General features: G+C 38.8%; 1 protein-coding gene across 3 annotated transcripts in view; it reads left to right on the top strand.

The window, feature by feature from the left end:
* The window catches only part of CNTN4 (contactin 4), a 616,632-nt gene that overhangs the window by 567,602 nt on the left and 26,456 nt on the right, over positions 1-22,574 (top strand). For 2 of the 3 annotated variants that reach the window (XM_018038420.1, XM_018038419.1), the window contains exons 13-14: positions 16,124-16,299; positions 21,432-21,552. In XM_018038420.1, the coding sequence (XP_017893909.1) occupies positions 16,124-16,299; positions 21,432-21,552 (297 nt within the window). The remainder of the gene's footprint in view (positions 1-16,123; positions 16,300-21,431; positions 21,553-22,574) is intronic. The other variant, XM_018038421.1, reaches the window with a different exon arrangement.

Genomic DNA, 22,574 nt, shown 5'->3' with positions numbered 1-22,574 from the left:
TATTTGCCCTCTCCCTCTTGAATCTCCTTCCTACTTCCCACCCAAAAAAACCACCATATGAGAAATCCCATTTTTTAAAGTTTCCCTACAAAATTTAATATTAAAAAGAAGATACAGTCTGACTTTAGGCATCATCAAAACCATTACAGTCACAAACAATAAGTGCTGGAGAGGGTATGGAGGAAAGGGGACCCTCTTACACTGTTGGTGGGAATGCAAATTGCTATAGCCACTATGGAGAACAGCATGGTGATTGCTTAAAAAACTAGGAATAAAACTACCATATGACCCAGCAATCCCACAACTGGGCATGATTGAAGCCATAATTGAAAAAGACACATGTACCCCAATGTTCATTGCAACACTATTTACAATAACCAGGACATGGAAACAACCTGGATGTCTATCGACAGATGAATGGATAAGGAAGTTGTGGTGCATATATACAATAGAATATTACTCAGCTATCAGAAGGAGGCTTCCCTTGTGGTTCAGATGGTGAAGACTCTGCCTGCAATGTGGGAGACAAATAAACAGGAACAGGTTTGAGTCAGTTCTAATGAGATGGATATACCTAGAGCCCATTATACAGGTGAAGTAAGTCAGAAAGAGAAAGACAAATACCACTAGAAGGCAATGGCACCCCACTCCAGTACTCTTGCCTGGAAAACCCCATGGATGGAGGAGCCTAGTAGGCTGCAGTCCATGGGGTCGCTAAGAGTCGGACACGACTGAGTGACTTCCCTTTCACTTTTCACTTTCATACATTGGAGAAGGAAATGGCAACCCACTCCAGTGTTCTTGCCTGGAGAATCCCAGGGACGGGGCGAGCTTGGTGGCCTGCCGTCCATGGGGTCGCACAGAGTCGGACACGACTGAAGTGACTTAGCAGTAGCAGTAGCAGTAGCAATGCATATGTATGGAATCTAGGAAGATAGTACTGACGATCTTATATGCAGGGCAGCAAAGAAACACAGACGCAGTGTTTTGAACACAGTGGGGGAAGGAGAGGAAACAGACTTTTGGACACAGTAGATGAAGAACAGGGTGGGGTGGTTTGAAATAGCATTGAAACATACATATTACCATATGTAAAATAGATAGCCAGTGGGAGTTTTCTGCACGATGTGGGGAACCTGAAGCCAGTGCTCTGTGACAACCTAGAGGGTGGAAGTAGGAAGGAAGTGAGGTGGGGGTACAGAAGGGAGGGGACATATGTAAACCTATGACTAATTCATGTTGATGTATAGCAAAAGAAGAAAAAGAAGCATCAAAATATTGCAAAGTAATTCTATAATTAAAAATAAAATAAATTTAAACATTATGATCAAGAAAGTCACTAAAACAGGAAGATGTATTCTTGGCACTGGGAGAGAAATGCAAAGAAATTATATACTGATATAAATGGGTTGCTATAGTATAAGACAAACAACATCAAAATGGATTTCTTGTTCTACAAACCACAGACACTTGTTTTATAGGTAATAAAATCCCTGATGAGAAAGCTTTTCTTCTAGTAAAGTCAGAATAAAATATGACTTGGTTCAGTTCAGTTCAGTAATTCAGTCATGTCCAACTCTTTGTGACCCCATGGACTGTAGCACATCAGGCCTCCCTGTCCATCACCAACTTCTATAGTTTACACAAGCTCATGCCAATTGAGTAAGTGATGCCATCCAACCAACTCATCCTCTGTGGTCCCCATCTCCACCAACCTTCAATCTTTCCCAGCATCAGGCTCTTTTCAAATGAATCAGCTCTTGGCATCAGGTGGCCAAAGTATTGGGGTTTCAGTTTCAACATCAGTCCTTCCAATGAACATTCAGGACTGATTTCATTTAGGATGGACTGGTTGGATCTCCTTTCAGCCCAAGGGACTCTCAAGAGTCTTCTCCAACACCACAGTTCAAAAGCATCAATTCTTCAGTTCATCTTTCTTTCTGGTCTAACTCTCACATCCATACATACCTGCTGGATAAACAATAGATTTGACTAGATGGACCTTTGTTGGCAAAGTAGTGTCTCTGCTTTTTAATATGCTGTCTAGTTTGGTCAGAGAGTAAACGTCTTTTAATTTCATGGCTGCACTCACCATCTGCAGTGATTTTGGAGCCCAAAGAAATAAAATCTGCCACTGTTTCCACTCTTTCCCCATGTATTTGCCATGAAGTAATGGGACCAGATGCCATGATATTCGTTTTCTGAATGTTGAGCTTTAAACCAACTTTTTCACTGTCCTTTTTCACTTTCATCAAGAGGCTCTTTAGTTCTTCTTCACTCTCTGCCATAAGGGTGGTGTCATCTGCATATCTGAAGTTATTGATATTTCTTCAGGCAATCTTGATTTCAACTTATGCTTCATCCAGCCCAGCATTTGTCTTCATGCACTCTGCATATAAGTTAAATAAGCAGGGTGACAATATTCGGCCTTGACATACTCCTTTTCCCATTTGAAATCAGTCTGTTGTTCCATGTCCAGTTCTAACTGTAGCTTCCTGACCTGCATACAGATTACTCAAGAGGCAGGTCAGGTGGCTTGGTATTCCCATGATTTTCAGAATTCCCCACAGTTTATTGTGATACAGTTGAAGAAACAGAAATGTGAAAAAGCAAACTGGCTGTCTGAGGAGACCTTACAAATAGCTGTGAAAAGAAGAGAAGCAAAAAGCAAAGGAGAAAAGGAGGGATAATTCCATTTGAATGCAGAGTTCCAAGGAATAGCAAGGAGAGATAAGAAACCCTTCCTCAGTGATCAGTGCAAAGAAATACAGGAAAACAATAGAAAGACTAGAGATCTCTTCAAGAAAATTAGAGATACAAGGGGAACATTTCATGCAAAGATGGGCTCAATAAAGGTCAGAAATGGTATGGACCTAACAGAAGCAGAAGATATTAAGAAGAGATGGCAAGAATACACAGAAGAACTGTACAAAAAAAAAAAGATCTTCACAACCCAGATAATCACAATGGTGTGATCACTCACCTAGAGCCAGATAACCTGGAATGTGAAGTCAAGTGGGCCTTAGGAAACATCACTACAAACAAAGCTAGTGGACGCAATGGAACTCCAGTTGAGCTATTTCAAATCCTAAAGATGCTGCTGTGACAGTGCTGCACTCAATATGCCAGCAAATTTGGAAAACTCAGCAGTGGCCACAGGACTGGAAAAGGTCAGTTTTCATTCCAATTCCAAAGAAAGACAATGCCAAAGAATGCTCAAACTACTGCACAATTACACTCATCTCACATGCTGGTAAAGTAATGCTCAAAATTCTCCAAGCCAGGCTTCAGCAGAATGTGAACCTTGAACTTCTAGCTGTTCAAGCTGGATTTAGAAAAGGCAGAGGAATCAAAGATCAAATTGCCAACATCTGCTGGATCATCAAAAAACCCAAGAGAGTTCCAGAAAAACAGCTATTTCTACTTTATTGACTATGCCAAAGCTTTGATTCTGTGGATCACAATAAACTGTGGAAAATTCTGAAAGAGATGGGAATACCAGACCACCTAACCTGCCTCTTGAGACCTGTATGCAGGTCAGGAAGCAACAGTTCGAACTGGACATGGAACAACAGACTGGTTCCAAATAGGAAAAGGAGTATGTCAAGGCTGTATATTGTCACCCTGCTTATTTAACTTATATGCAGAGTACATCATGAGAAACACTGGGCTGGATGAAGCACAAATTGAAATCAAGATTGCCTGGAGAAATAACAATAACCTCAGATATGCATATGACACTACCCTTATGGCAGAAAGTGAAGAAGAACTAAAAAGCCTCTTGATGAAAGAGAAAGAGGACAGTGAAAAAGTTGGCTTAAAGCTCAACATTCAGAAAACGAAGATCGTGGCATCCGGTCCCATCACTTCATGGGAAATAGATGGGGAAACAGTGGAAACAGTGACAAACTTTATTTTTCTGGGCTCCAAAATCACTGCAGATGGTGATTGCAGCCATGAAATTAAAAGATGCTTACTCCTTGGAAAGAATGTTGTGACCAACCTAGGCAGCATATTAAACAACAGACATTACTTTGATGACAAAGGTCCATCTAGTCAAGGCTATTGTTTTTCCAGTGGTCATGTATGGATGTGAAAGTTGCACTAGAAAGAAAGCTGAGCGCCAAAGAATTGATACTTTTGAACTGTGGTGTTGGAGAGGACTCTTGAGAATTCCTTGAACTGCCAGGAGATCCAACCAGTCCATCCTAAAGGAAATCAGTCCTGCATGTTCTTTGAAAGGACTGATGTTGAAGCTGAAACTCCAATCTTTTGGCCAACTGATGTGAAGACCTGACTCATTGGAAAAGACCCTGATGCTGGGAAAGATTGAGGGCAGGAGGAGAAGGGGACAACCGAGGATGAGATGGTTGCATGGCATCACCAACTCCATGGACATGAGTTTGGGTAAACTCCAGGATTGGTGATAGACAGAGAAGCCTGGCATGCTGCAGTTCACGGGATCACAAAGAGTCAGACATGACTGAGTGACTGAACTGAACTGACACAGTCAAAAGCTTTGGCATAGTCAATAAGGCAGAAACAGATGTTTGTCTGGAAATCTCTCGCTTTTTTGATGATCCAACAGATGTTGGCATTTTGATCTCTGGTTTCTCTGCCTTTTCTAAATCCATCTTGAACAGCTGGAAGTTCACGGTTCACATACTGTTGAAGCCTGGCTTGGAGAATTTTGAGCATTGCTTTACTAGTGTGTGAGATGAGTACAATTGTGCAGTAGTTTGAGCATTCTTTGGCATAGCCTTTCTTTGGAATTAGAATGAAAACTGACCTTTTCCAGTCCTGTGACAACTGCTGAGTTTTCCAAATTTGCTGGCATATTGAGTGTGGCACTTTCACAGCATCATCTTTAGGATCTGAAATAGCTCAACTGGAATTTCATCACTTCCACTAGCTTTGTTCATAGTGATGCTTCCTAATGCCCACTTGATGTCACATTCCAGGTTTCTGTCTCTTGGTAAGTGATCACACCATCATGATTATTTGGGTTGTGAAGATCTTCTTTGTACAGTTCTTCTGTGTATTCTTGCCACCTCTTCTTAATATCTTCTGCTTCTGTTAGGTCCATACCATTTCTGACCTTTATTGAGCCCATCTTTGCGTGAAATGTTCCCCTAGTATCTCTAGTTTTCTTAAAGAGATCTCTAGTCTTTCCCACTCTATTGTTTTCCTGTATTTCTTTGCACTGATCACTGAGGAAGGGTTTCTTATCTCTCCTTGCTATTCTTTGGAACTCTGCATTCAGATGGGTATATCTTTCATTTTCTCCTTTGCTTTTTGCTTCTCTTCTTTTTACAGCTATTTGTAAGGTCTCCTCAGACAGCCTTTTTGCATTTTTGGTTTTTCACATTTCTTTTTCTTGGGGATGGTCTTGCTCCCTATCTCCTGTACAATGTCACAAACCTCCGTCCATAGTTCATCAGGCACTCTGTCTATCAGATCTAGTCCCTTAAATCTATTTCTCGCTTCCTCTGTATAATCGTTAGGAATTTGATTTAGGTCATACCTGAATGGTCTAGTGGTTTTCCCTGCTTTCTTTGATTTGAGTCTGAATTTGGCAATAAGGATTCCGTGATCTGAGCCACAGTCAGCTCCCAGTCTTATTTTTGCTGACTGTATAGAGCTTCTCCATCTTTGACTGCAAAGAATATAATCAATCTGATCTTTGCATTGACCATCTGGTGATGTCCATGTGTAGAGTCTTCTCTTGTGTTGTTGGAAGAGGATGTTTCCTATGACCAGTGCATTCTCTTGGCAAAACTCTATTAGCCTTTGCTCTGCTTCATTCTGTGCTCCAAGGCCAAATTTGCCTGTTACTCCAGGTGTTTCTTGACTTCCTACTTTTGCATTCCAGTCCCTTATCATGAATAGGACATCTTTTGGGGGTGTTAGTTCTAGAAGGTCTTGTAGGCTTCATAGAACCGTTCTGATTCTTCAGTATTACTGGTCGGAGCATAGACTTGGTTAATGTGTTATAATTTATGCATCTAATTGTGTTTTTCATACACCTCAGAACTGACCAATATTAACATTTGGAATATGTGCAGTCAAATTTTTTTTAGAAAGTAAGTGTTTCTGTAAAATAATACATGTTCTCATTAAGCAATTTGAGCAAAGCAATAAATAAAATGAGATTTAAACATTAAATTTAAATAAAACTAATAGGAAAAGAAAGTACAGTGAGGGCAAAGTGTTCTTCAACATGAAACAGTTATTGCTCAGTTGCATCCAATTGCAACCCCATGGACTATACAGTCCATGGAATTCTCCAGGCTAGAATACTGGAGTGGGTAGCCTTTCTCTTCTCCAGGGGATCTTCCCAACCTGTGGATCAAACCCAGGTCTCCCACATTGTAGGTGGATTCTTTACCAGCTGAGCCACGAGGGAAGTCTAAGAATACTGGAGTGGGTAGCCTACCCCTTCTCCAGCAGATCTTCCTGACCTAAGAATTGAACCGGGGTCTTCTGCATTGCAGGTGGATTCTTTACCAACTGAGCTATCAGGGAAGCCCTATAAAAGAGATAATTTCCTTTAAATTAAATGCTCTAAGAGATTACCAAAAACATTAAGTAGTTACAGTTTCCATTTTCATTGTATGCTTTAAGTAAATGGGTTTTTTTTTTAACATTTTTGTTGACATATAGTGGATTTACAATGTCGTGTCAATCTGCTGTACAGCGAAGTGAATCAGTTATATATATACATTCTTTTCCATTATGATTTATCCCAGGAGACTGAATATAGTTCTCTGTGCTATAAAGTAAGAGTTCATTGTTTATCCATTGTAAATATAATAGTTTACATTCACCAAACCCAAGTTCCCAGTTCATTTCTCTTGCTCCCTTCCTCCACTTGGAAACCACAAGTCTGTCCTCTGTGTCTATGAGTATAATTTTGTTCTGTAGATAGGTTCATGGGCTCCATTTTTTAGACTCTCTATATAAATTATACTGTTTGGCATTTTCTTTTTCTGACTTACTTCACTTAGTATGATAATCCCTAGTTATAAACATGTTGCTGCAAGTAACATTATTTCATTCTTTTTCATGGCTGAGCAATATTCCATTGTATATATATATACACACAGAGAGACATACAACACATCTTCTTTAACCATTTATGTCAGTGGACATTTAGGCTGTTTTCATGTGTTGCCTTTTGTAAATAGTGTTGCTGTAAATATAAAGGTGTGTGTATCTTTTTGAATTACAGTTTTGTCTGGGCATATGTCACAGAGTAGGATTGCTGCATCGTATGGTACTTCTATTTTTAGTTTTCTGGAGCACCTCCATCTCTTATATCTATATATACATATAGATACTAACATCTATATATACATATAATACTAACATCTATATATGGATACAAGCACCTATATGTATATGTATACACACACACAGAGATTGCAATCTTATAAAATAGACAGAATAAGTCATACAGCTAGTAACATTAACAAGATCATACTGTAACAGAGACAGAAAGCATAAAAAATTTCAAAACAAAGAAAACAAATCAAAACAATGATCAGCATAACTAGTTGATATCTGGTCACAGTAAACCATCAAGTGCACAGGGGAGCCAGCTGGAGAAAAGCCAGATTTTTGAAGGACCAATAGAAAGGAAAAGGCAAATATTTCATCTTTGTTTACAAAGTTATGCTTTATCAATTTGTTGATACGTACTTCCTGATACCTACTTAAGTATATATCAACCCATACTCATAGGCATTCATATCGCCTCTTTCGACTCAAATCACTTCAAACGTAACTCTCCAATTTGTTGCAGCTCTATCTAGTCTTTCTCCCAGTTTCATAACAGAAAGACAGAAGCTTAATGCATTTATATAGACCAGTAAAAGATGCTAGGAAGTCTCAATCTAATTTTCTTTTAGGGACCTTAGAAATCTTTTAAAATCTCAACCATTCTTCCTGCTTCATCATATTCTGATTCCTTTTAGATGCAAAAAGCTTTGGAAGGAGTGTGCACTGATTTACATCCACAACAGTGTAAGAGAGTTCCCTTTTCTTCACACCCTCTCCAGCGTTTGTTATTTGTAGGCTTTTTAATGATGGCCATTCAAGCTGGTGTGAAGTGGTACTCACTGTGGTTTTGAATTGCATTTCTTTGGTAATTAGTGATGTTGAGCATCTTTTCATGTGCCTACTGGCCGCCACCTGTATGTCTTCTTTGGAGGAATATCTATTAAGATCTTCTGAGCACTTTTCAGTTAGGTTGTTTGGTTTTTGTTGTTGAACTGTATAAGCAATTTAGCATCATTGCATCAAATGTTTTCTTCCCTTCTGTAGGTTGTCTTTTCTGTGTTTTTGTTTGTTTGTTTTTATGGTTTCCTTTGCTGTGCAAAACCTTATAAGTTTTATTAGGTTCCATTTGTTTTGTTTTTAGTTGTGTTGCCATGGGAGACTGATCTAAGAAAACATTGGTATGATTTATGTCAAAGAATGTTTTACCCATGCTGTCTTCTAGAAGTTTTATGGTGTCATGTCTTATGTTGAAGTTTTAAGCCATTTTGAGTTTATTTTTATGCATGTTATGAAAGTATGTTTTAACTTCATTGATTTACATTCAGCTGTTCAACTTTCCCATCACCACTTGCTGATGACTGTCTTTTTCCCCATTTTATAGTTTTGCTTCCTTTGTCAAAGATTGATTGATCATAGATACGTGGTTTTATTTCTGAGCTCTCTATTGTGCTCCATTGATCTGCATGTCTGTTTTTGTACCAATACCACACTGTTTTGACTTCTGTGGCTTTGTCTTATTGTCTGAAGTCTGAGAGAGCCTTTTGGTTTTTTTTCCTCAGAATTGCTGTGGCAACTCTTGGCCTTCTATGGTTCCATATTAATTTTTCGATTATTTATTCTAATTCTGTGTGAAATGTCATGGGTAATTTCACAGGGATCACATTAAATCTGTAGATTGGGTAGCATTGCCACTTTAACAAAATTAATTCATCTGATTGAAGAACACGAGATATCTTTCCACTTAACGGAATCCTCTTCAGTTTCCTTTATAATGTTTTATAGTTCTCACCATATATAGTTCTTTCATCTCCTTGGTCAGGTTTATTCCTCTTAGGCATTTTATTTGTTTTTTGATGTGATTTTAAAAGTACTGTTTTTTACTTTACCTTTCTGATATTTCATTGTTAGTGTGAAAGGAATTATGCATCTAATCACTGACTTAATCATTAACACAGTGGTTAATAATTAAATCTCTCTCTCCTGGTTGTTTTGATCTTTGGAATAAAGCACTTAGTTTACTTCTGTCTTCTCTATGTTATAGAAAACACTATAAAGCATAAAAAGGAATTTTTTTTACTCTCTGATGGTTAATCACTTGATAAATATATGTATATATTTTCAGCATCAATCCTCTGGAGTTCTGAATTTCTCATTTTCCATGTAGTGAACCAACCACAAGCTGGAAAGTTTTGGGGTATTGTTAGCCCTATTTTGTTGTTGCTATTTAATTACATCCAAATCCAGACATCAGTTCACATCTTGAGTTCTAATTGCCTTTGAGAGTTCTATGCACAGAACAATAGACGGAGTGAGTCTTCAGAACACAAATCATAAATATAGGTTCTTCCTGATCTTGATGAATTAAAACCAAAGGAGGGGAGACAGTTTTGTTTTGAAGACACCATCTGCTTATTTGCGTACAGTGTTTGTATTCAAAATTAAATAAATTAATCACGTAAAGAGCATCTGAATTCACAACACGGAAAACAGGAGTACTGAACAAGTATACAATTTGGGAAAACCAGGAAACTAATGAGGTTTCGAACCTCTTTAGTTTAATCTTCTCCAGTCCCAGGGAGACCTCTCTGGTGTGTGTATGGTGCTTGACTTTCTTTGCATTGATTCTTGTTGCTTCAGGGCTCAAATGTGAATCAGTGACAAGTGCTACAGTAATGAATTAGCATCTGTCATCACAGTAGCTATACCAGCATAATCCTTGATTTAGAAAACTTTGTTCCTTGGTTAACAGGCAGCTGAGTTCAGCAATAATAATAAAATCTGTCCCAGATCACTGAATGTGCATAAAAGGATAAACATTTCTTCAGGTGAAAAAACGATGTCAATTAAAAATGTAACCAGAACTGCAAGTGATTCTAGGCTTTCAGGTAGGTGCCAACTCCAAGACATTTTTGAGGACTTTAGCCTTCACATCTGACTCTGCACTCATCAGTGTGATGTGTAAGCTTATAGGTAGAGCCAGCATTTCAGGTATAAACTCATCACTGCTTTTTACCTAAGACAGTAACTTCATTCATCTTGCAGTAAAGCCCTCTGAAACCATCTTCACCCCATGGCCTTCTCTGAATTTCTTCTGTGTTTACATGTCTTTAGCTGACTACACATAATCAAAAGTACAGATTGCTGTATTATGCCCTCAGCCTTGTTCCCTGGATCGTTTGTGAATGGATATGTCATTTTTTAGCTAAATGAAGGGAGACAGCTTAGCACAACAGATAGTTCCTTAACCATTCTTAGGCATCAGTTTCCCTCATCTGTTAAATAGGAATAATAGTATGTATTTGTTAAAAATAAATGAAACAATCCATGTCAAGCATATAACATGGTATCTAGAATGGGAACAGTTAGTTTTTTAGCTAGTTAGGCTCTGTTAGTTTAGTTTTTTAGTTAGAAGTTAGGCTCCGTTTTTGGTTTTTTGTTTTTGTCCGTTTATCTCTTTGGGCTTCCCAGGTAGCGCTAGTGGTAAAGAATCCACCTGTCAATGCAGGAGACACAAGAGATGAGGGTTCAGTCCCTGGGTTGAGGAGATCCTCTTGGAGGAGGAGATGGCAACCTGCTCCAGTATTCTTGCCTGAAAACTTTGGGCGGAGGAGCCAGGTCTCAAAGAGTCAGACAAGAAAGAGTTACCAAGCACGAGCATTTATTTACTTGGCTGCTTCTGGTCTCAGTTGTGGCACTTAGGATCTTTTATAATGGTGCATGGACTCTCTAGTAGTTGTGTGTGGGCTTTAGAGCACACAGGCTTGTGGTTGCCACAGCAGTTGCCTTGTGGCATGTGGGATCTTAGTTTTTAAACCACAGGTCAAACCTGCATGCCCTGCATTTTAAGGCCAATTCTTAACCACTGGACGGCCAGGGAAGTCCCTCAGTTAGTTTTTATGAAAAAGTTTTGTCGGGTCTCTCTTGGTAGTAGGACACTGTTATCCATTTAACACATAACGATTGCTTGGTAGATAGATCCACAAATGAATGAAAGTACATTAAAATGAAAATCTAAATTGCAAAATCAGTGGACAGCCATTTAAAATAGAATAAAGTGACATCATGCCAAACACAAACCGGAGATGCAGATAATTTTGTCCAGGAATTATGTGTTCCAATCTTCATTTTATAGATGAATTTTGAAATTAAAACACATTAAGTGAAATGGAGTTATTTCTTGATTTTCTGCTTAGCATTATTCAAAGGTGATTTGTTTTTAACTTCTTCCATCATTTAAAAAAAAATCTCTATCTGTACCTTTTCCTATGGGTCAATTAATTAATAGTTGATTTTGATTATATGACTTGCAAAAGCCTCAGGTTTTGAAATAAACAGTTGTCTTTCCCATTATCTCTTAGCTAGTGTGTGTGTGTGTGTTAGTCTCTCAGTCTTGTCCAATCCCTTGGACTGTAGCCCACCAGGCTCCTCTATCCATGGAATTCTCCAGGCAAAAAACTCTTAGCTAGAAGTACCTGTTTTTCACTTCTGATTTCATGCACACCGTGAAATCACCAAGAGCACACCAATCCACTTGTCCTGAACTCTACCTATTTTCAGAAAAGAACAAAAGTATATTCCTCCACTAGATCAGAATCCATTTATGGATGCTGGGAAAGATTGAAGGCAGGAGAAGGGGACAGCAGAGGAAGAGATGGTTGGATGGCATCACTGACTCAATGGACTTGAGTTTGGGCAAGCTCCAGGAGTTGGTGATGGACAGGGAAGCCTGGCGTGCTGCAGTCCATGGGGTCACAAAGGGTTGGACACAACTAAAGGACTAAACTGAACTGACTCAGTTCAGATGTACACAGACTCCTTCTTTAACGACCTGAGATGTTTGCTTCCCAAAGTTGGATAAAAGGGTAGAAAATACTGTTTGGATACTCTTTAAAGAGGAAATTTTAGTGAGTGGGTTGTTGGAAAGAGACTCCATTACAAAATTCCCAGCTGAGATTGTAATCTAGGAGCTATATTCAGTAAGGGTTTATGTGCTGCACAGCCTGTGAAACGCAATCCTGTGAATGTGGAAGGGGATTCGCTGTCACTCCTTTACTGTCTCTCTTTGCTTTTGATTTGTCCTCTTCATTGTGGTGTGTTTGGTTGGTTTTGTTTGACTTTAGAGTTCAGTATAGAGAAATTTCAGGAATATGGCTGAATTCATAATTTCACTCTGTAAGCACTTCTATGACCTTTCAATTTAATTCACATTGCTTTTCACCATTTTACTCTCTGACATCAGTTATGAAATCCTATGTCAGTGAGAAAGTAGAGACTATCTATGTGTGAATGTAGTTTTAAGGTTCATAAACTATCTTGGATGAGCAAGTCCATTTCATTCCCAATTAAAACTATAATGTAAAGGGTGAATTTAAAGACAAATTAGTAGTTATCATTTTTTTAAAGTGATATATGAGTGAAGTAAAGTTACACAGAGAAAAATATCACTTATGCTTGGAATCTAAAAAAATGACACAAATGAACTTATTTACAAAACAGACCAGATGGTCAACACCAAAATCAGATTGATTATATTCTTTGCAGCCAAAAATGGAGAAGCTCTATACAGTAAGCAAAAACAAGACTGGGAACTGACTGTGGCTCAGATCGTGAACTCCTTATTGCCAAATTCAGACTTAACTTGAAGAAAGTAGGGAAAACCACTAGACCATTCAGGTATAACCTAAATCAAATCCCTTATGATTATACAGTGGAAGTGATAAATAGATATAAGGGACTAGATCCGATAGACAGAGTGCCTGATGAACTATGGATGGAGGTTCGAGACACTGTACAGGAGACAGGGAGCAAGACCATCCCCAAGAAAAAGAAATGCAAAAAACCAAATGGCTTTCTGAGGAGGCCTTACAAATAGCTGTGAAAAGAAGAGAAGCAAAAAGCAAAGGAGAAAAGGAAAGATATACTCATTTGAATGCAGAGTTCCAAAGAATAGCAAGGAGAGATAAGAAACCCTTCCTCAGTGATCAGTGCAAAGAAATACAGGAAGGCAATAGAGTGGGAAAGACTAGAGATCTCTCTAAGAAAACTAGAGATACCAAGGGACCATTTCATGCAGAGATGGGCATAATAAAAGACAGAAATGGTATGGACCTAACAGAAGCAGAAGATATTAAGAAGAGGTGGCAGAATACACAGAGAAACTGTACAAAAAAGATCTTCACAACCCAGATAATCACAATGGTGTGATCACTCACACTCACCTAGAGCCAGACAACCTGGAATGTGAAGTCAAGTGGGCCTTAGGAAGCATCACTACGAACAAAGCTAGTGGAGGCAATGGAATTCCAGTTGAGCTATTTCAAATCCTAAAAGATGCTGCTCTGAAAGTGCCACACTCAATATGCCAGCAAGTTTGGAAAACTCAGCAGTGATCATGGGACTGGAAAAGGTCAGTTTTCATTCCAATTCCAAAGAAAGGCAATACCAAAGAATGCTCAAACTACTGCACAGTTGCACTCATCTCACATGCTAGTAAAGTAATGCTCAAAATTCTCCAAGCCAGGCTTCAGTAGAATGTGAACCATGAACTTCCAGATGTTCAAGCTGGTTTTGGAAAAGGCAGAGAAATCAGAGATCAAATTGCCAACATCCGTTGGACCATCAAAAAAGCAAGAGAGTTCCAGAAAAAACGTCTATTTCTGCTTTATTGACTATGCCAAAGCTTTGATTGTGTGGATCACAATAAACTGTGGAAAATTCTGAAAGAGATGGGAATACCAGACCACCTGACCTGCCTCTTGAGACCTGTATGCAGGTCAGGAAGCAACAGTTCGAACTGGACATGGAACAACAGACTGGTTCCAAATAGGAAAAGGAGTACATCAAGGCTGTATATTGTCACCCTGCTTGTTTAACATATATGCAGAGTACATCATGAGAAACACTGGGCTGGATGAAGCACAAGTTGAAATCAAGATTGCCTGGAGAAATATTAATAACCTCAGATATGCAGATGACACCACTCTTATGTCAGAAAGTGAAGAGGAACTAAAAAGCCTCTTGATGAAAGTTAAAGTGGAGAGTGAAAAAGTTGGCTTAAAGCTCAACATTCAGAAAACCAAGATCATGGCATCTGGTCCCATCACTTCATGGGAAATAGATGGGGAAACAGTGGAAACAGTGACAGACTTTATTTTTCTGGGCTTACAAATCACTGCAGATGGTGATTGCAGCCGTGAAATTAAAAGACTCTTACTCCTTGAAGGAAAGTTATGACCAATCTATATAGCATATTAGAAAGCAGAGACATTACTTTGATGACAAATGTCCATCTAGTCAAGGCTATGGTTTTTCCACTAGTCATGTATGGTTATGAGAGTTGGACTCTAAAGAAAGCTGAGTGCTGAAGAATTGACGCTTTTGAACTGTGGTGTTGGAGAAGACTCTTTGAGAGTCCCTTGGACTGTAAGGAGATGTAACCAGTCCATCCTAAAGGAAATCAGTCCTGGGTGTTCATTGGAAGGACTGATCCTGAAGCTGAAACCCCAATACTGTGGCCACCTGATGTGAAGACCTGACTCATTGGAAAAAACCCTGATGCTGGGAAAGATTGAGGGCAGGAGGAGAAGGGGGAAACAGAGGATGAGATGATTGGATGGCATCACCAACTTAATGGACATGGGTTTGGGTAGTCTCCGGGAGTTGGTGTGGACAGGGAGGCCTGGCATGCTGTGGTTCATGGTGTTGCAAAGAGTCGGACATAACTGAGCAACTGAACTGAACTGAACAAAGCAGAAAGACCTACAAACATAGAAAACAATCTTATCATTACCAAAGGGTGGGGAGGGATAACTTGGGAGTCTGGAAGGAATATATATACACTACTATATATAAAACAAACAACAGGGACTTACTGTATAGCACAAGGAACTATAATCTCTATCTTGTAATAGTCTATAATGGAAAGGAACCTGAGAAAGAATATATGTGTATAGCTGAATCACTTTGCTATTTATTTGAAACTAACACAACATTGTAAATCAACTATTCTTAAATAAGAAATAAGCTCTCTCTCTCTATATATATATATATGTATATATATATATGCACCATTTTGTCAGAGATAGTCACTATAGCATTATTTATAATTATAATAAATTTGCTAAAATATTTACTAGTTTCATAATGGTTGAAACAATTAATAGCCTATCATGCAGGCTATAATAATTTGTGGATAAAATATAAGGCTGTATTACATTTAAGTAGAGAATAAAGAGAAGTATCATATATGTAGCATGTTTGCTATACTGCAAAACAAAACAACTGAAAAGCTAAGAATCCAAAACATGGAGTAATTATACTAAAATGAAAATAGGAATTTTATCCAAACACTAAGAAACTATACATAATTGTTTTCCTTTGGTTCCTTCTTTCAGCTTCCCTGAATTTTCTGACTTTCCTATACTAAACATGTATCACTTTTATAGTAGAAAAAAGAAAGCTTCCAATTAGCATGGATTTTCCTGCTTGCACTCAGCTTTCTAGTGAAACCAGGGAGAACTGAAAACCTTTTTCAAGTGGCAATTTCAGAGCAGGCTGCAGAAGTAGGCCCCTCCGTATGTGTCTTAAGAGATGTAACCTCAGTGCACCCCAGCTGAGTTCAGTTGCTCTGTGAAGATTCACATTATGAGTGTTTTCATCTTTTCATATTAAAAATGACCTCCTAGCCCGAATCTGAGCTTCCCAGATGACTAAGACTTGCCGGGCATAGCCTAAGAAAAAATAAAGCCAAACTCCTTAGTATTTCATCCTGCCCTTGAATTCTACATTTTATTTCTGCTTATGCTCATAGGCTTTGTTGTTCTGTTTTGTCTTCACTCTCTAGATCCAACAAAGGTAATGGTGCCTCCTTCCAGTATGGATGTCACTGTTGGGGAAAGTATTGTTCTGCCATGCCAGGTAACACACGATCACTCGCTCAACATTGTGTTCACTTGGTCATTTAATGGACGCCTGATAGACTTTGACAGAGATGGGGACCACTTTGAAAGAGTTGGAGGGGTAAGTATTTAATATCAGATTATCCACAGTAAATGCAATGTGCAACTAAAGTGAGTCAAACAACTTGTTTAGACTAACTTGAAATACAAAGTTCCGAGAAGGCACTGGCAACCCATTCCAGTACTTTTGCCTGGAAAATCCCATGGAGGAGCCTGGTAGGCTGCAGTCCATGGGGTCGCTAAGAGTCAGGCATGACTGAGCGACTTCACTTTCCCTTTTCACTTTCGTGCATTGGAGGAGGCAATGGCAACCCACTCCGGTGTTCTTGCCTGGAGAATCCCAGGGACGGCGGAGCCTGGTGGGCTGCCGTCTATGCGGTCGCACAGAGTCGGACATGACTGAAGTAACTTAGCAGAAATACAAAGTTATTCTTTGATGATTTTGTTCAAATACCTTAAAAAAAATCTTGGTTAACGTCTGCTCTGTTTTGCATAAGTGTGGCCCTGAGTCACACTTATTGAGCACTTGTTTGCCAGTCCTTTTCTTAACCCTCATAATCCTTAACCCTACAGGTTAGCTGTTCATTTCTGTAAACTCAGGGTCATGGGAGATACATGGCTTGCCTTGGCCTCACTGCTACTAAACTGCAGGTTTCAGCTTTAAACTTCAAATCCCAAATTCTTTGCCGCATGGTGAACCATATGCCATGGAACTGAATTAATAAAACAGCTCGAGGACAGTTTACTCGTATTCTTTTAGACTGCTGACTAAACTCCCTTTGGTTTTTGTGGAATACTCATCATTGTGAGGTTAGGGCTTTCTTTCTTGAATCTGAGAGTCTGATCAGATAGTTTATTATCTCCAAATAATTTGAATTTTAATGATCGAATTTTCCAAAGGCCTTAATTATTTCCCATAAAAAAAAATAGTACCATTGAACTCACACCAAGAAAACATTAAATTTGGAAACAATTTGAAATATGACAATCATTTTCAAGAATAGTTTTTCTACTGTAACATAACCCTACTTTCCTATTAGTAAGGAAGATCCCAGGGGTAAGGAATACATTGGGAGATTGGGATTGACATATACACACTACTATATATAAAATATAACTACATATATAAAACACTACTATATACAAAATGGGTAATGAATAAGGACCTATTATATAGAACAGGGAACTCTACTCACTGCTCTCTGATGGCTTATATGGGAAAAAAAATCTAAAAAAGAGTAGACATATTTGTGCATAGCTGATTCGCTTTGCTGCAAGTAAACACAACCTTGTAAATCAACTCTACGCCAATCAAAATTTAAAGAAAGATTCATTCCAGCTGCCATTATCATGGAGGGGACTAATCAAAGACAGCAGAATATAAGCATGAGGCTGTATGGAAAACATTCCCTTCCTCCATGCTCCCAAAGGAATCTGATTTGCCCATCTCGTCTTATCCCCATCTCTTATACTGAGAATAAATGGACTAAAACTTATAAATTATACCTGTGATATGTTGACCTTCAACATATTCTTCTCAAATATGGTGGTATTCCTATTATTTACATTCTTTCTGCCTTTCCCAAATAATACGTCCCTACTGAATTACCAAACACCCCAAATAATTTCTGTAACTATTTGCTCAAGTCTCCCAAGGATTGTATATGACTGGTACCGTTTTAAATGCATGAGAGAGAAGTTATTTCATTAGCTCAATGGATGCCTTGAGTCTACTGATTGTCCCTTGGAACTCTGGTTGAGAAAAGCTAGTTAAAATTGCCATTGTTAACCATTCTGGACCACTTTGATATAGTTCAGCCTAATAACCTTGAACAAATAAGGAATGATATTAGCTATTTTACAACATCATTGAGGACACTAAATACCTTCAGGTTTAGAAGCCTAAATAGCACAGTGCCTACCACCAAAAATAGTATGTGAGAAATTTTAATGATTGTATTCACTGAAGGAAGAGTAATATTAGTTCTAATAACATGAGAGTATACATTGAGAAAACTTCCACAGATTAAACAGAATGTTTATTTTCATAGTAAAACCAATGTCTTTGGCAGGAGAGATAATAAAAATATTCTCTCAGGATGGCACAGTCAACAACCAATCAAAACAGCTGTTTGGGCTATCAAAATATAAATTCTGTCAATAAGATAGATGTGAACCTTATGCTGAACCACTGAAAGGTGGAGTCAGGCTCTGATGACCACCTTTTTTAACGACCTCTGTCCATGGAATCACTCTCAATAGCCTTTTGTATGGCAAGTGTTTGTCTCTTTTGTGATACCAGTGCTAAGTGCCAATCAATCATTGCCAAAGAATTAAGTGCAAGAGTTGGGACATCACTGCAAATTATGAGAGCTAAGTGTATTAGCCACCAGGATCATTAATGTCTGTGAAGTTAGTGCTGGACAACAGAAGAGGTAAGGAAGCAGTTCTGAAGTTAAGCCCATTTTGCAGTTTCTACTTGCCAGGTCAGTACTGTGCAGATGACGTTCGGTAGAGCTAACCTACTGCAGTTTTTAAGAGAGTTATTTCATTGTCCTCTGGTGACCTCCAATGGTTCTGCCAGGAGCAGAGCAGACCACAGCATCGTTTAGTTCTCTGTGGTAGCAATGTGAATGTAGATCTCAGTAAATAGTGTAGTCTGAATGACTTCAAAGGGAAAGAGAAACATTGTGGTCTCCTTCTGTGAGCCTCTTACCTCAATCCCGACTTTATATTTCTTTTCTTTGTTTCACTTTTACTTTAAAAACACACATAGGGAAAGTATACTCCAAACAACATAGTCACAAAATTCTGTTAATCAATACCTGTGCTCGAAAATCTCCAGGCTACCTTTAGCTTCTTTGAGCTTCCAGCCCTTGGTGAATAAAATAAATTATTGCGATAGTGTAGCTATTTATTTTAAACCACTATGACTTTGTACCTTCACAACACACACTCCCTTATGAGGCATATTTTTTGTTTAAGTCTATGCTCAAAATCCTAGTATATGAAATGTCTTAGGTAAAGAAGTATTAATAGTCATGGTGATGATGATACCTTATACTTGCAAAATGTCTAATCATTTATCCAGCATTTTCATATGTATCAGCTCTTTAATCCTCAGAATCTCTGTGAAATATGGTAGCAGGTATCCTATTTTACTAGCAATTATAAGACTTTGTGAGTAAATAGTAGAATCTAAATGAGAATCCAAGTGTTATAAATTTTAAAAAAAAGATTTCAGGTTTAAAAAGAAAAGCACAGCTCTTCTTGAATTAGATTTAATATTTTTGACATAATTTTTTCCCAAAGAATGCTGACCACGGCCACCCCTAATACTAGTTTAAATTTCCTCGCGCTTTACAGTTTTCAGGATTTCACATACACATATAATCTCCTTTGCTTCTCACAAGCTAGTGTCACAGGCAATGAATCCTTTCATAGGTTGATAGATTAAGGCCCAGAGACACCAGCCCCAAACAGCTAAGTTTCAAAGCTTCAGCTCTCTCTTGACAGCATGCTTCTGTGCTTCTCCTAACCCTATTTGTAACTATTGGCAGGTCTCTATCTTTCATTGCCCTGACTAAATATATAATATGTTGTACTGAAATCAAAGATGAAACCAAGTACACATTAATTTAGAATGAGATCTTTCCAGATGACAGCATAGAATTCTAGTAAAGGATAGGGATTGCAGCCTGACCATGTGAGCTCACAGCCTGGCTCTGCCACTGACCAGCTAAGTAACTCCAGGCAAGACGTCTAGCCTTTCTGTGCTTGAGTTTCCTCATCTGTATAGTAGGGATAACAAAAGTACCTACCTCACAGGACATGTCAGTACTCAATATAATACATGCCTGCCAGATATTAAATACCACCAAGTATTATCCAATGTTATTGTCATCTGAAAGAATAACAATAGGGCCAAAGTAACCTATGTTACCTTGCCATCCTTCAAGATTTAGAAATAAGCATAACTTCCTGACTCAAGCCTAGGGTGTTCTCCTGCTCAAGCAGCCATTCTCCAAACTTTTGATTAACAGAGCTATGGAACTCTAAGGTATAGCTGTGTTTTTCAGTTTAATTGCCAGCTTTGTGATGGCCTGTAGCGGCATCTTCTCACATTTACTAAAAGTACTGTGCTGGTAAATGGTGTATAAATATTTCTAGGGCACCTCGATATCCATGCCAGGCTGTAATGAGTCCTATTCATCTGCTGATCAAACACACATTTGGCATGGGAAAGCAAATTAGCCCCGTTCTACACTAGGGGATGCAAGATTTCCTTGGAGAGTCTGCTCCTCATAATTCTTTAATTCAAACTGAGGAGCAATCAGAATGCTGGCTGTAAGACAGTGTTGTGCAGTAAAATACAGGTGCCTCTGAGCATTGACCTAACTCCCCTTTCCATACAAAGAGTTCCCGAGTACTGCAGTGCCATCGAAAGCTGTAGGTTGAGGGCATATCTGAAGAAACCCACAGGACTAAATCAGCAGCCACTTTACGTACATTTCAGAGCTTCCAAGGGAGCTCTCCTCAGTGTTGTGTGGCAGCCTGGATGGGAGGGGAGTTTGGGGGCGAATGCATGCTAAATCCCTTCAGTCATGTCTGACTCTTTGTGGGCCTATGGACTGTAGCCCATCAGGTCCTCTGTCCATGAGGTTCTCCAGGCCAGAATACTGGAGTGGGTTGTCATCCCTCCTCCAGGGGAACTTCCCGACCCAGGGATTGAACCCAAGTCTCTTGGGTCTCCTGCATTACCAGGCGGGTTCTTTACCACTAGCGCCACCTGGGGGAGAATGGATATATGTATATGCATGACACTCTCTTAGCTGTTCTGAAACTATCACAGCATTGTTAATTGGCTATACTCTAATATAAAATATAAACATTTCAAAATAAATAAATGCATTTGAAAAAATAATCAGTTTAAGTGCTTCCAACATGGGTGACAAACTGTTCCAGAGATGCAGAGGCCAGACACCTGAGGTCTTACCCGAGGTGTGTCCTGAGGACGTTGCTATTATTACCTAACAGGCAGGCTCACACATTTTTAATAGGCCATGGCTTGCATCGCTAATGTTTTCATCAGCCAGTGTAAAATAAATCTATTAGTCACAGTGTCCTTCGTGTGATAATGATATTTAGAGCTCATTAAAAAGTAATTGTAGCCACTTTCCCCTACTTTATCAGCAGGATTCAGCTGGTGATTTGATGATCCGAAACATCCAGCTGAAGCATGCTGGGAAATACGTCTGCATGGTCCAAACAAGTGTCGACAGGCTGTCTGCCGCTGCTGACCTGATCGTGAGAGGTATGGGAATTGGGGGTTTCATTCTTAAAATACTTTTGTGATATCTACTCCTGTGCAGAGTTCTAAAAGCCTCAGTGGTTTAGAATTACCAGGAAAGAGTCAATAGAAGGAAAACATTGTTAAGGTGTTAAGAGTCTACAGAAGTTTTGTGTACATCTGTTTCTCTCATAGGGGATCAGAAAGTGCAGAGTAAATCCACTTACTCTCTACTGAAAAGAAGTCCTCTGAAGGCCCCAAGTGCCATGATTTACAGTGTTGGAGTTGATAGGACCTTCAAGAAAAACTGTAGATTAAGAAAAGGAAATGGCTTAAAAAAGGATCACGCTGTGCCTTTTGCTGTTCGTCTAGGCTGAACCAAATCGGTATCTTAGATCACTGATCGAAGAGCGGCTTAAGTAAAATTGTCACCAGCTTTCCCCAGGTTTTCCCCCTGAAGTGATTAGTTCTGTCCAGTTTCTACAATTTGGCTTTAGAAGGAAATACTTCCTGACTGCCTAGGTTGTAGTAAATCAGCAGGGAGTTGATGTCAGAACTGACATTCGTGAGATTCTCTTGCATATGACAGACAAGACCTAACTTCAGCCTCATGGCTATGAGTGACTTGGCTGACTGAGTCCTACCAAACCAATGTGTAAAGGAACAGTAAGCGAACTTTAAGAAATATTTTTAAATTAAAATTTGGTTTTTGTGAACCAGTGTATCTATCTATCTATCTATCTATCTATCTATCTATATATATATATATATATATATCAGAATCAAACTGATGCTTGCTCAGGGGTTTGATGAAGTTAAATCCAAAGCCAAATCAGAATATCAAAATAATTTCTTAGCCAGTGTCTCCTTCACAAGTACAGTAAGTCCCATACATACAAATGAGTTTAGTTCTGATAGCATGTTTAAATCCAGTTTGCTCATAAGTCCAACCAAGTTAACTTAGATACCCAACTAACACAGTCGGCTATCTAGTACTGTACAGCAACAGGTTTATAATACTTTTCACATAAAACACAAACACAATA

The sequence above is a fragment of the Capra hircus genome, chromosome 22 (genome assembly GCF_001704415.2).
Source record: "Capra hircus breed San Clemente chromosome 22, ASM170441v1, whole genome shotgun sequence".
In the NCBI taxonomy this organism is placed as follows: Eukaryota; Metazoa; Chordata; class Mammalia; order Artiodactyla; family Bovidae; genus Capra; species Capra hircus.
The sequence above is the reverse complement of the archived record's forward strand: the minus strand, read 5'-3'. Positions and strand labels throughout refer to the sequence as shown.